This window comes from Ictalurus punctatus, chromosome 2, assembly GCF_001660625.3.
Source record: "Ictalurus punctatus breed USDA103 chromosome 2, Coco_2.0, whole genome shotgun sequence".
Classification (NCBI taxonomy): domain Eukaryota; kingdom Metazoa; phylum Chordata; class Actinopteri; order Siluriformes; family Ictaluridae; genus Ictalurus; species Ictalurus punctatus.
The window spans coordinates 6,745,954-6,760,016 of record NC_030417.2 but is presented as its reverse complement, the minus strand read 5'-3'; the positions used below and the strand labels follow the sequence as shown (position 1 = coordinate 6,760,016).

The following is a 14,063-nucleotide window of genomic DNA, read 5'->3' as shown; positions in this document are numbered from 1 at the left end:
CAGACGCCTCCCTGGGAAACTAATACCATCCAAATGGGGCTTAAGGAAAATTCATGACTATAGATGTTGTGTACAGGTACAGTCCGCTCTGAAAGCATTGGACATATTGGCAAGGCCAGTTCATTATTTGATAGTTTTTGCAGTAGACTGAAGGGTTCGAGATCAAAAGATGAATATGAGACGAGAGTTTAGGATTGCAAGAATCTCGTGGTGTTTATACGTCGACGCGTTCAACGACATAGAACGTAGCACATTTTGTATCAGACCACCCAGAAACTTCTCTCGTGGACGTTAAACGTAGCTAAAAAGGATGAAATGTTTGCTGTGTGCAAGCCTGTCCCTCATGTTGTGTTTTACCTTGAAGAGCTTAAAAAAAAAAAGAGAGCAGATTTTCTCCCCTAAGTGTCACACTTTCCACAGGAAAAGTCTCTCCGTCATGTCTCTATAGGGCATGATGGGGTTGTGGCAGCCGTGCATCAGTGTGAAGTTCTGTGACACACACTGTATCACCACAAATAGCTGCCTTTCTCATTTCGTCCCACAGAAACGTCTTCCAAACTGTCTAAAAGTTTTAGTGGGGGCTTAATAGATGACAGCTCTTTTGTGGAATAAGAACAGCTTGTCTCCGAGGCTGTCTCGAAGTTCCTGTTGATTTCATCTAGAGAGGGGAACAATAGCCGCGGATATCTCTCAAACTCGTGAACGGTTACGTCCGCGTTATGGCCGTGCGAGGGACAGTACGAATCCTGAACTAACGATGCCTCGGTCATGTGTCCGTTTCTCATCAGCTAATTGTGCCCGTTAAAAGAGACGATCATTTCCTACACAATGCAGACAATAACATTAGAAACTCTCTCTGCTGGTGGAAATCACAGGAAGTGTGTGCGACTCGGTTAGAGGTAGTTTTTGAGGAGAATACTGTTTTCTGGGTTGATTTGAGGGCAGTGTTTGATCATTAATCAATAATCTAATAGACTCAGCACTTCACTGACTCAGCGTTATGCGTCCTCTACTTTAGCTCGAGAATTCGAGGTGACCCCAGAGTTCCTAGGTCTAGATTAAGAGTTAAATCTGAGGTCCTCAGCTCTAGAGTCTGAGTTGAGTCCAGAGTGCCTAGCTCTAGAGTCATGAGTCAGCAAGGGTCGGTGAGGGTTACACGTACGTTCTAAAAAACGTAAACAGTAACGTGATCCAAGTTTCACGATATGAAAGTGACGTAATCTGATTACTTACTCTTGGATTACTTCGAGGTCACGTGTAAATGAAGTCAAGAGGAACACACTATGCTTTTATTTGGAGCTTAAACATGTTCAGTGTTGGGATTTGTTTGACTGGTGAGAGAGAACCAGAACTATAATCATGCAGCTTTCTATATAGAGGATAAATTCTATAATAAAAGAAAATGCACCAGTGAACTTCAGTTTAAAAGATGTTTAGAGCATGCACTTCCTTTCAGTCATCCTGTTGTGTGTGTGTGTGCGTACGTCTGGCGTGCTTTTACAGCGTCGGCATTTTCATCCGAGTTGACTCAAAGTGGGACGTGAACGTCTTGTAGTTCACATGCACGAGACGCTGCTTGTGTTAACGGTGTGTTCATGGCGCGCGCTGCGATTCCATCCTCACCAGCTTGTTTATGCTTTTGACTATCGCCCGTTTTCCCACAGTCCCCCAGTCTCTTTCCTGAAACGGTTGGTTCCGGTAATGAAATCCATTTCCCCCGCTATTTCTCTGCCCGCTTTGGAAGTAAAGTCATAAAAAGTTTTCCTCTGCGTGCGATGATCCATACCCGAGCCGTGCAAACTCTCGAGTCCAGTCTTAAAATGCCTTTGTGTACTTTTACTCGGGCGTTCATTGATTGACACGGAAAGATGGTCCTCCGTGTCTCTGTCGTTCTCTCTCTCTCTCTCTCTCTCTCTCTCTCTCTCTCTCTCTCTCTCATGCTGGCACAGCTGTTTTTTATTTTTTTATATTTTTTATATTAGCAGGTGTGCCGTCAGCGTTGGTGCTGGACGGAGATGAGGATCGTTTGAAAAAGTCTGATATTTTTCACTTTGACATGCCTTTCTGAGGCGGAAAGCTCGATCCTTGCTTTCCCCATGCGTTGCATGCTTTGGCACTCTGGATGAATCTGGCACCGGCACCGCTGTACAAATTCGCGCCATTCTGATGCTTAACGTGGACATTAACCAAAGCTCTTGACCTATATCTGCGGGATTTTATGCACTGTGACTAGCGAACTGGGTAGATGCAGCCGGAAATGACCGTGTTTTTGGTTTTGTTTTGTTTTCTGCACATAACACGTTTTGACAGCTCAACCTTAAGAAACCATTAATGCATTTCAACAAAATGAAATGGAAATACAAAAAATGTGCATGTGTGTGTGTGTCTGTGTCAGGACCGGCTTCCCTGGAGCTCAGCCCGTGTCCATGGACAGGCGCAACATTCATCTGTTGGAGCAGAACGGCTACAAGGTTAGCTGGAAGGCAGATGGAACACGGTGAGCTGCGCGTACACCCACACACACCTGAGCAGCACATCGAAAGCACACACACCTGAGTAGCACATTGAAGGCACACACACACACACACACACACACACACGACTCTTTTAGTCACTTAGGATGGAGCTGAACACAGCATCACTATTTGAAACTGACTCCGAATAAAGACATTCTGCTTCACCTTCACTGCAAATCAGCAAATACTATTTGAATAAGATTCATTTCTGACATTAGATTCTATAGACATTTCTCTGCCGGTTCGTTCTAATGTACTTGATTGATTGAAGTTCTCAGCATCTCGCACTACTGAAGACCAGCTCGTAAACTGAAGAACTGAAGTTCAGAGGCAGGGTAGACTCCTGGGAGGTTGTACTTCCTGGGCGATATGGCAAGATGCATCACGATACGCGAGGCGTTTGTAGTCATTACTTCATAGAAATGTTTAAAAGAGTTACACAAACTCGACAGGCTCGCAGGGCTGTAAGGATACGGCGTGCCGCTTTGTTCGACGCAGTGCTCTCGATCACATCAACGCATCGACGTGCTGCATGATAGTCGGCTATTCATCATAAAATAGAGCTTTTATTATATGAGGTGTAATAACTTTTAAACTTGAAAACACTCCTCCTGTCGTCTCTCTTTCTGCTGAGGCAAGACAGAATTTCCTGGCTGAGACCTGGCAACCCTACCCACCAGCGCACATACGCTCTAATGTTTAATGAGCCATGTTTCATTTTGTTCCAGCCTTTTGTTTTGCTACACACCGCACATCCTGCCATAAAAGGTTTCCATTATCATACATTTACAAGCTTGAATTTGAATCACCTGAAAATGGAGCAGCTATTCCGACGTTACGAAATACAAATCCTGGCGAATTTGAATTTTGTCTCGTTACACCCCTATGAGGTAGATAGCGTGTTGTGCGAGTTCGAGTCTAGAGAAAATGAGCGTGTGCTCAAGCTATAGATATAGAAATCAAAACAATGTTACTACTAGTTGCAGTTGCTTGAGGACATTGCCTCAGCTCCCAACATCTCGGAGGACTTAGATCCCTGCATGGAACTTAGATCCCTGCTAGGAACTTCAGTACTTGCTTGGAACTTCGCTACCTGCTAGGAACTTGGATCCCTGGTAGGAACCTACTGTGCGTTCTCGTGGGCCGTTAGTATTTACGAGTCGGGAAGTCATAATTACGATGTCAGGTGTGCAAGATGGCAGTGTACCTTGTCTTAATTAACCACAAAAAAAATACAGCAAGGCTTTTTAACTCTACTTCTAGAAAACGAAGAACAAAGAATGCTCGTCGGGAGTGTTTTTCAATTTATGAAACCAGTAAAATGCTACGGTGGTCATATAACGTGATGATGGAACGTTCCGGGGGCGACGATGAAATTTTGTTCTTTAGCATGTTATTGTTTACACTTCAGGTGAGTTTTGAACCGTATTACTTGTATTTGCATAATATTATATAAACTGAATTTGATTTCGAAACGTCACAACGTCTCATCAAATCGTTACGCAATCGGACGCGCATTCCAGCCAGCCAATCAGCATTCGCCTGATGCACTGCACCAAAGAGACGCACAATGCGTGGTGGGAGGAGAGCACGCCGTCGGCGGCGGTGATGGTCTGTCGCGCATTCGATTCAGTAACTCGTACTCAGCCGGTGATATGATACGTACCGATTGGTACAAGAGTGTAGCGCGAATACAATCCGGACATGCCGCATCTGGTGGCATTGTCATGTGACCTACGGCGTCAACATAACCGCAAAAACTCGAACAGCCCCCCAGATTAGTTTAAACCGTCAACAAGTTAACAGTTTACCACAAGGAACAACGTTTAATACCTACAGCGTGCACTTAAAGAGTCGCTGCGCTGCCTTCTGCTGTTTTGGATTGGGAAACGCCGTAGGTCATGTGGGAATTTCTCAAGTACTGTTTTCTGAATACTGGGAACTCGGACGTACTACTCCTCCGGCGTACTGCTGTTCGCGTACTTTGGAGTGGGGTATTAGGGATATTCGAACGCTCTACGAGTCTCTACGTAACACGGTTACCCACGATCCCCTTCTCTGCCTCGTGATGCAAAGACGCATTGACACGAAATTATAAATCAGCCTTGATTATGTCTTGGCAGGAACGTAAGTCACAGGAAGTTACGCCCGTTCATCAACGGCTTATGTTTTGGGTTTATTCCCGAGTCCCGCATTGGACTTCCCGTTTAGTTTCCGCTGCAGCTCCAGCCTGCTTTTGTTTAACCAGAGGGAATGTTTTTGGGCTGATGACAGCTTGGCAAAGCGAACTGTCCTGTCCTGTTTAGAGCCAAACACACTGCTTCACACTGCCTGCTAACTTTTAATGAAGAGCTCAGCTTAAACACAACTATCCGACAGCGGAATACGCTGCTCGTGCTTACAGTGTTATTTCTCACTCTACTGCTCTCCCCGCCTAAATAATAAGGAGAAGTGGAACATGTGTTCATGCTGCAACCTCAGACAACCACACACACACACTAACAGGCTGACACTCGCACGTTGATGCCTCCACTTTCTGCTGACGGCCGTCACACACATCGGGTGGATTTTTAAGAGGCGGCTAAGAAGCAGCACTGCTCCTAATGGTGGGGAGCCGTGACACACACACACACACACACGCACACACGCACACACGAACGGACAGCACAGACAGGACCTCACTGCCTAATGGTCACTCATTATCTCTGAGAGAGTCGATGTGTACAATCGGAGACCTGAAGCCTGGCACCGGCTGTCAGAGCAACCCGGAGTCAGGAGAAGAGTGGGTGAGAAAGCGGGAACGAGAGAGTCCGGCAGATTTAGAAAGTGACGAACAGAGATTTAGTGAAAGGCAAAGAGATTTATAGACAGACCGATAGCAGAGACCGACACAGATGGAGAGTGAAAATCAGAGTAATAGTAAGACAGATGTGTAGAGAGACTGATGGAGAGAAAGACACAGAGGCAAATGAGTGAGAAAGTGTGTGGTGGAGAAAGAGTGACCGTGAGCAATGGAGGGAGAGAGAAAGCAAGTGATGGAGGGAGAGAGTGGGCAATGGAGGGAGAGAGAAAGTGGTGAAGAGAGAAAGTAAGCAATTGAAAGAGAGAGAAAGTAAGTGGTGAAGGAGAGAGAAAGTAAGGGATGAGAAAGTAAGCGATTGAAGGGGAGAGAAAGTAAGTGGTGAAGGAGAGAGAAAGTAAGCGATTGAAGGGGAGAGAAAGTAAGTGGTGAAGGAGAGAGAAAGTAAGCGATTGAAGGGGAGAGAAAGTAAGTGGTGAAGGAGAGAGAAAGTAAGCGATTGAAGGGGAGAGAAAGTAAGTGGTGAAGGGGAGAGAAAGTAAGTGGTGAAGGGGAGAGAAAGTAAGTGATGAGAAAGTAAGTGGTGAAGGGGAGAGAAAGTAAGCGATTGAAGGAGAGAGAAAGCAAGTGGTGAAAGAGAGAGAAAAGTAAGTGATGAGAAAGCAAGTGGTGAAGGGGAGAGAAAATGAGCGATGGAAGGAGAGATGGTAAATGATGGAAGAAAAGTAATCTTCTACCTCTATGGAGCTATGTAGTAAATGTGTACAGTAAACTGTAAATGTGTACACAGCTTTCCGCCCTCTTCCTCAGACATGAACTCACAGATGCTGGTGATTGGTTCGTCTCGCTCTGATTGACAGGAGAGAGCTCGCATGACGTCCATCCCACCAAGAGCGCACGTCCAGTTTAGCTCTCTTAGCTCTCGGCCATGTCACGGCCGTGCTTTCGAACTCTCTCTCTCTCCTTTCTGCTGCTCCTCTTGGGAGCTGTGTATATCCTTTCTTTATCTTATAATAATGATGACGCTGTGCCGCTGGCTCTGCCTGCCTGGTGCTGGCTCGAAAATAACCTGGGTTTTGATGAATCATGCTGGTCTGTCCTTATGGTTCTGACTCTGCAGCACACTTCTAAATACAGCAGCTACTTCCTCAGGTAGCGCTAAGACAATCATGAACACTTGGCCTGCTCTAAACCGACTCGTGCAGCCAAATGCTGTAACTTCATATCATACGAAGTGAATAGAGCTCTATTTGTGAGATCCACGATGCGTTTTCATGAAATGCAAGCGATGCCCCCTTTTTAAATAAAAAATAAATAAATAAATAAAATTCCGGATGAGAAATTGCATTTGCGGGAGGCTTCAGCCCAGCAGCAGCATGGCTGCTTTAGTATTCTGGCCCTCGGCTCCATCCGTAATATGCGCCTGAATATTTCATGAGGTGCAGCTCTTGGAGAATTTTACAGATAGGTGCACTCGTTCACAGGCAAGAGCAACACACGTGCACAGACTGCTGCCTGTCAGAGAGGAGAGGGAAAATCTCGAATTTCAGGGAAAGGCTGTTTTTTAAAAACGTGTCGTATTCGAGTCGCACCTCATAAATCACTACGGTTTTTTTCGCCTCTTTGGTCGTGCGTAAAAATGAGCAAGCGATTCTAACTGGATGTATACGAGTACCACGTCGGTTTAAAGTGGGCAGGGTTAAGCATTTGTGCCAAATAGTAAGGAGTGAAAAAGCATTCAAATTTCAATGTGCCATTTCATTGAGTGGAAAATATCATAAAAGAATAACAAAACAACGACAACAATATTAATAATAATTATAGCAGTAAGCAGCATTTACAGTAGGTCCACAGAAATACAGTAGTTCCCTTGCATCATCATAATAATAATAATAATAATAATAATAATAATAATAATGATGATGATGATCCACAGAAATACAGTAGGTCCCTTGCATAATAATAATAATAATAATAATAATAATAATAATAATAATAATAATAATGATGATGATGATAATCCACAGAAATACAGTAGGTCCCTTGCATAATCATAATAATAATAATAATAATAATAATAATAATAATAATAATGATGATGATGATAATCCACAGAAATACAGTAGGTCCCTTGCATAATAATAATAATAATAATAATAATAATGATGATGATGATGATGATAATCCACAGAAATACAGTAGGTCCCTTGCATAATAATAATAATAATAATAATAATAATAATAATGATGATGATGATGATGATAATCCACAGAAATACAGTAGGTCCCTTGCATCATCATAATAATAATAATAATAATAATAATAATGATGATGATGATGATAATCCACAGAAATACAGTAGGTCCCTTGCATCATCATCATAATAATAATAATAATAATAATAATAATAATAATAATAATAATGATGATGATGATGATGATGATGATAATCCACAGAAATACAGTAGGTCCCTTGCATAATAATAATAATAATAATAATAATAATAATAATAATAATAATAATGATGATGATGATGATAATCCACAGAAATACAGTAGGTCCCTTGCATAATAATAATAATAATAATAATAATAATAATAATAATGATGATGATGATGATGATAATCCACAGAAATACAGTAGGTCCCTTGCATAATAATAATAATAATAATAATAATAATAATAATAATAATAATGATGATGATGATGATAATCCACAGAAATACAGTAGGTCCCTTGCATAATAATAATAATAATAATAATAATAATAATAATAATGATGATGATGATGATCCACAGAAATACAGGAGGTCCCTTGCATTATAAAAATATAATAATAATAACAATTTTTTGGATGACTAGAAAATGTGTTTGATTAAAAAAAATAATCCTTTTTTTGTTTAATACGGGATAAAATACAAAAACAAAGTAAAGTAAAAATTAATAATATACTGGATGGTATCATCTAATTTTTTTTTAATGTTACCCCTATTTGATTTGTCTTCCTCCTTACGCGCACACATACATGCACGCACGCACGCACGCACAGAGTCTCTTCTAAATCAGCAAGGAAAGCTGTCTGCTAGCATCACTACTTTATAATGGCAGAAACCGGAGAACAAAGCCGTAGGTAATAGGACCGCAACGTTAACCCCGCTGCGATCGATCTGAAACGGTGCTTAACATGTTCACAGTGAGGTGTTGCTCATTAGCACCGGAGAACGCCGAGCTCACATCCTCCCACACTCCCTCCCCGCCCAGATCCGAGGCCTCTTTAACCACATGACGCGTTCACGCTGCTGCACGACCACTAGAGATGAGTGTGCTATCAGTGTTTCTGATAGCAGTAGGACAGCAATAATGAAGTTATTGAAGTCCCCTATTAGTGTTTCATTGAGTGCGACCAAACAGCAACCGAGCACATTAAAACAGAAACATCTCTAAATCAGTCAGACCAAATTCCATCCTGACTAATTACTTTACAATAATAATAATAATAATAATAATCATAATAATAATAATAGCAAAGAACCTTGTTAAGGAAAATGGAAAAAGATAAAGTCTTCTGTCACAGTTGATCTCAACGTTGCCGCCAACATCTCTGTCTCAGATCGACAATTGAGAAATAAGCATGGGCAGTAGAGGAAAATCGATTGTGCTGCGTTGACAGGAGATGTGATCACAATAGCAGGAGTGCCTATTAACATACTTTATATTTTAGACTTTAGAACATCTACAAAATGTTCAGAATTCTTTTCTTCCCCTGTTACGAAGGAATTGCATCCCAAAACCTTTCCTTGAGTCAAGAGCCGGAGACTTTTGGAAGACCGGATCAGTTAAGCCGTGTTCCCGCCGTCACTGCAATTTCAAGAACGTAAAACGTTTCGCATTAGAACGGCTCTCCATTCATCCATCCATCTTCTATACCGCTTATCCTTCAGGGTCGCGGGGAACCTGGAGCCTATCCCAGGGAGCATCGGGCAAAGGGTGGGGTACACCCTGGACAGGTGCCAATCCATCGCACAATTACATACACGTTCACTAAATGGTGCTGTGCTGTTCCTGTTGGTTGCTAGGTGGTTACTATGATACTCCAAATGAGTGCTAGGGTTGTTCATTATCAATGTACCACCTAACGATCAAGTTTTACATCTGTAGCTCCTATGGTTTGGTCTGCATGACTGTCTGACTAAAAATAAAAGCACCCCTAAGTATTCTCTCTTGGTGGAGGATGGGGTGAGGGGGAAAAAATTATTCTAATCCTTACCCAAAGCACCTAATTTCCGTGTAGGATCTACAGTCCCATCTGAAAGCACTGGAACGGCAAGGGCAATTCTTTTGTTTTTGCTATACGCTGAAGCGATTAGCGTTTGAGTTCAAGAGTAAGTGCTATCTACTTTCATTTACGTTAAGTTCCAGAACTTTAGCTCGGCTGAAAATTGGGTGGTCAGCCGCTAAACGTGCCAAAAGTTGTTTAACGTATGTAGATGTAAATATCGGGAAGTAAAAGCTGGACTTCTGCTCTGTCGTTTCATATTCAGCTTTCGCCCTCAAACCCAAACGTATTCGGTATATAGCAAAAAAAAGAAAAGAATCGGCCTCGCTGTTCAAATACTTTTGGAGGGGACTGTACATCAAACATTGCGACCTGAAAGCAGTACACGTTTTCGAAAATGCTAATCAGATTATACAGAACCGTATGTATTGCTGTGTCAAGGCAACATAATTAATGAACTTATCCTAATTAACACATTATTGTTTCTATAGTAACAGCTCATGTTATTTCACAAAGGAAAACAGTCAGTCAGGGTTTTTACTATTGTTGTTGTTGTCACGATCCACTCCACCTCTAAATGACACTTCTAAACGCCATTGAAATGATCCCCAAACACATTACGGCTTTTCAATAGATCTTGTTTATAGTACTAATAAATGAGATGAAGATAAAATCCAGAACAGAAAGTTTAGATGAGTGTAGATTAAGGCTCGGTGCTGGAGGCGAGTTTTAAACAGCTGTATGTTAACAGAATAACATCTAGCGTGCCCTTTCGAGGTTTTCTATTTAGATTTTGGTGAATGGTGTGTAACCACGCCTAATGCCTGTGTGTGTGGCTAAAGGGGCAGCGAAGGGTTTCATGTATTTGCAGTCGCGTTGCTGAAAACGTGTCACGGGGGGGAAACATCCCGAATGCGGACGAAGCCGCGGTAACGTGTACTACTGCGTCATGTGCTCGTGAGTGGTGGGATTAGCCTGTAATGAGCTGTAGCCTCCTCTACATAGACTGAGAACAATGGCGCCTCTCTTACATGATGGAAAATGCACTGAGAGAGATGGCCTCCATTCTGTTTCTGAAAGTGGCTTTTTTATTGTGAGAAATAATTGGTCTATTTGAGAACATTATGCCGTGTGTTATGGAAATGGGCCTATAGTGTGGCTTCATTGTGTGTGTGTGTGTGTTTGCGCAGGATGTGATGGTGAATAACTGTTAGGAGGACATAATGTGCTTTTGAGTGTCTATAGTCTCAAGAACGTTGAATAGATATGCTTTTTTCTCCCCCCTTGGATTGCTTTCTCATTTTCTATCGAATACCAATGTTCCAAAGCTCACCTTTTCTTTTCTTTTTTTTTTTTTTTTTGAAGTATAACTTTCAATTGCTTTGCTCACAAATGAGGGAAGATCACAGTGCAGCTCAGAGCCTCATTAGGGCCAGCAGCCTTAGGGCCTGCTTTCACACATTTCAGCGAGCAGAGACTCTTCCGCTTCATATTGAAGAGATTAGCTCTGCTCCTAATCACCCCTGCTTCCTATTAATGAGCAGATGCATTATAGTGATTAATAAAAGTGCAACCTTGTGAGCATGCCTTTAACAAAAACAATCTGTTACTCCGTTCGATCGTACGATGTTCAGACGGTCGCAGATTATCCGAGTATTAGGGCTAATTTAACCGTTAAGGCCGATTGTGCTTCATGCTGCGTGTCGGGTTTTAGTATCCGGTGCCGTGTCACGAGAGCGATTTAAGCCGCGAGTGTATGTTCAGTTACAAACGCGTGAACGTCTCTGGAGGAAGAGTGGCATGGGCAGATTGGCTGGATGCACTTTCCCTAGAGGGCTTTTTCATTTTTTCCATTACACTCAGTCTTCCTTCTTTAATATTCTCTCTGTGTTGCTGACTAGCAGGAATAATAGTAATAATAATAATTGTTATATTAATTATTGTTATTTTGGACCTTTCGTACTTTTTAAAATGCTATTTGGAGAGCTTTACAGTACAATAAGCAATCAAGAATGAATGAAATAGGAATGATATCGAGACTAATATACAGTGTATATATAAAGTGGGGGGTAATGCGTATTTTAGTATTTTAAGCAATTTAGTTGTTATTTTATATACTTCCTGTGCATATATCCACTTCACATTTATACACACACACACACACACACGACGTCTTTTGACTGCGCAATGCACCTGGTGTCACCAAGTAGCGATCACGTTGAAGGTGAAGCTTCCTAGAAACAACGTATTTTAACAATACGCGAATGGAAAAAGCTACAGAGCCATAGCAAGTCCTTAAACATCCCACATCTGATAATATGGAACGTGGAAAGTCCGTAGAACTTGCAGCTAATCGTTTCGGGACGGGTGCGCCATGCGTGATTTCACAGCTTACTCTCAGACGAACGATAAGGAAGGTAGGAGAGAAGCCAGCAGGAACAGCAGCTACACAGAGAACAGTAAGTAATCGGCACTGTAACGATCTCCGCTCCTACACCTCACGCAAAACAACTCCGCACTCTTTTGGATCAATATACACCCAGACAGAAGCTTGAGCGTTCTGATGTTAAATCCGTTCATCATGTTAGGAGGAGGAAGGGTTATGTCTATGATCCCGAGAACACCGTTACCCACAGTGAAGCACGGGGGTGGGAGCATCGTGATATGCGGCTGTGTCTCTGTAAACGGTACTGGGGCATTACGTATCATCAAAGGAAACAGGAATCGAGCGACGTACCGGGATGTATTAGAGGAGAATTGAATCTCAAAGGCCAAAAAATACATGAAAGATGGTGAGCATCTTTTATTTTCTCCCAACATGTTTAACCCTGAGGTTTGACTTGCCGACGGCTGCCGTCGTACCTTATTAGTTGCACGACAAAGCTGCAACTGACAGGAGGCGATGGCAGGAAATGAGGTCGCCGAGAGGCTAACCGTGCCACGCGTACATCACCCAGCTCCACTGATTGATGGAAGTCTTCCGTGCACGTGCCTTGTAGAAAGGGAAAAACCAGCCGTCACTGTCGCTCTTATTCGGTCCCCCTCCATCCCGCTCGCGCCGTGTCTCTCCGATTTGATTTCGCAAAATGCGTTATCAATATTTGATGGACCTTGCTGTGGGGAGTTTCAAATGCAACAGCTGGCTGACTCGAAGCTAGTGGCACATCAGAGACCGTCTTCAAGCCTGCTGTCTTTTCTCCATCAGGGTCTTAAACAACCCCGTTTTGGGCTGTTAGCATCTCCGAAGGCAAAAACTTCACCTGTATGTCTCATCATTATGTATAATATAAAGTTAAACAAAATGCAGTATTTCTAATCCATGTGAGATGACTATTTTGGTCGAAACCTCGTATCATCGACATGATTGTTTACGGTCTCCTCCAGTGGAAACCCCCCCCAGTGTCGTTTGAATACCTGCTGATAGCTATGCTGTGGGATTTAGCCCTCGCTTCATCTCTACCTAAAAAGACCGATGTGGCAGCGCTTCAGACCTTTTAATCTGTGCAGCGTTCTCACCTCCGTGACGGTGCATCTGAAAAACTGTTGAGCGAGCAAAGCAGCTCTTGGTCTTTTCTACTCTTATCTCAGTGGGGTCTTTTTAAAAGGACAGGCTTCATTTTTTTTTCGCACCCTATTGAACTCCTAAGTATGGCTTCTATGAATAACGCTATTGTCACATGAACATGTTTGCTTATTTGCACCTCCAGCAGGGACATTGAACACGCTGCCTCTCTGGCTTACGGCATGGTCGCTAACCGGAGCCATAGAATACATCACATTAAAAATGCAGGCTGCCTCCTTCTGGGCACGCAGTTAGCACACCAGAGCTTAGATCTCCAGCCTCAGGCAAACCTTTTGTTTTTGTTCCTCTGCACTGACTGTGTAACAGATATGACCAGACGGACGAGGCTGATGTTATCTGTAATCGTGTAGCTCCGCTGTATTGAGCAACGCTGGTCACGGAGATGAGATGAGATGAGATGAGAGTGAAGCAGCATCCAGTCCTTCAGCCTGTTTGTTTCCCCTCACGCTCCTGTTTTTGTATATGTTTAAATGCCGTTAAAAAGAAACTTCCTTATATTTGCCAGTCAAGAATAGAAGCACTACCAGTTCCAAAACTGCGATTAAAAAAAAAAAAAAAAGCGATCATCATCATTACATCATCGAAGGTTTTTCCGATTTAACGAACGCGTGGTTAGTGTGTGTTCGGCTCTCGGTGCCAGTGTGCGTTTGGCCCATGCTCTTTATATGATGTCTTATCACATCCAGTTCATAAGTCTCATAACAATAGTTCATGGAAACATGGAATGATTCACATTACCTTACTTTTTTTTTTTTTTTAACTAAATTTGAGTGAAATTGAGTTTATCGAGATGTTATTTCTGCTTCTTATTGAGGATGAGAATCACTCAGGCCATTGATGTTTTTTAGGTGCTCAGCAATGTTACTGCCCTCTATTGAGGACGAGA

The 14,063-nt window shown here is 42.5% G+C and overlaps 1 protein-coding gene across 3 annotated transcripts in view; it reads left to right on the top strand.

Moving 5' to 3' along the window:
* Positions 1–14,063, top strand: part of rngtt (RNA guanylyltransferase and 5'-phosphatase) — a 130,238-nt gene that overhangs the window by 24,603 nt on the left and 91,572 nt on the right. For all 3 annotated transcript variants that reach the window (XM_053687151.1, XM_017452662.2, XM_017452656.3), the window contains exon 8: positions 2,396–2,497. In XM_053687151.1, coding sequence (XP_053543126.1) covers positions 2,396–2,497 — 102 coding nt within the window. The remainder of the gene's footprint in view (positions 1–2,395; positions 2,498–14,063) is intronic.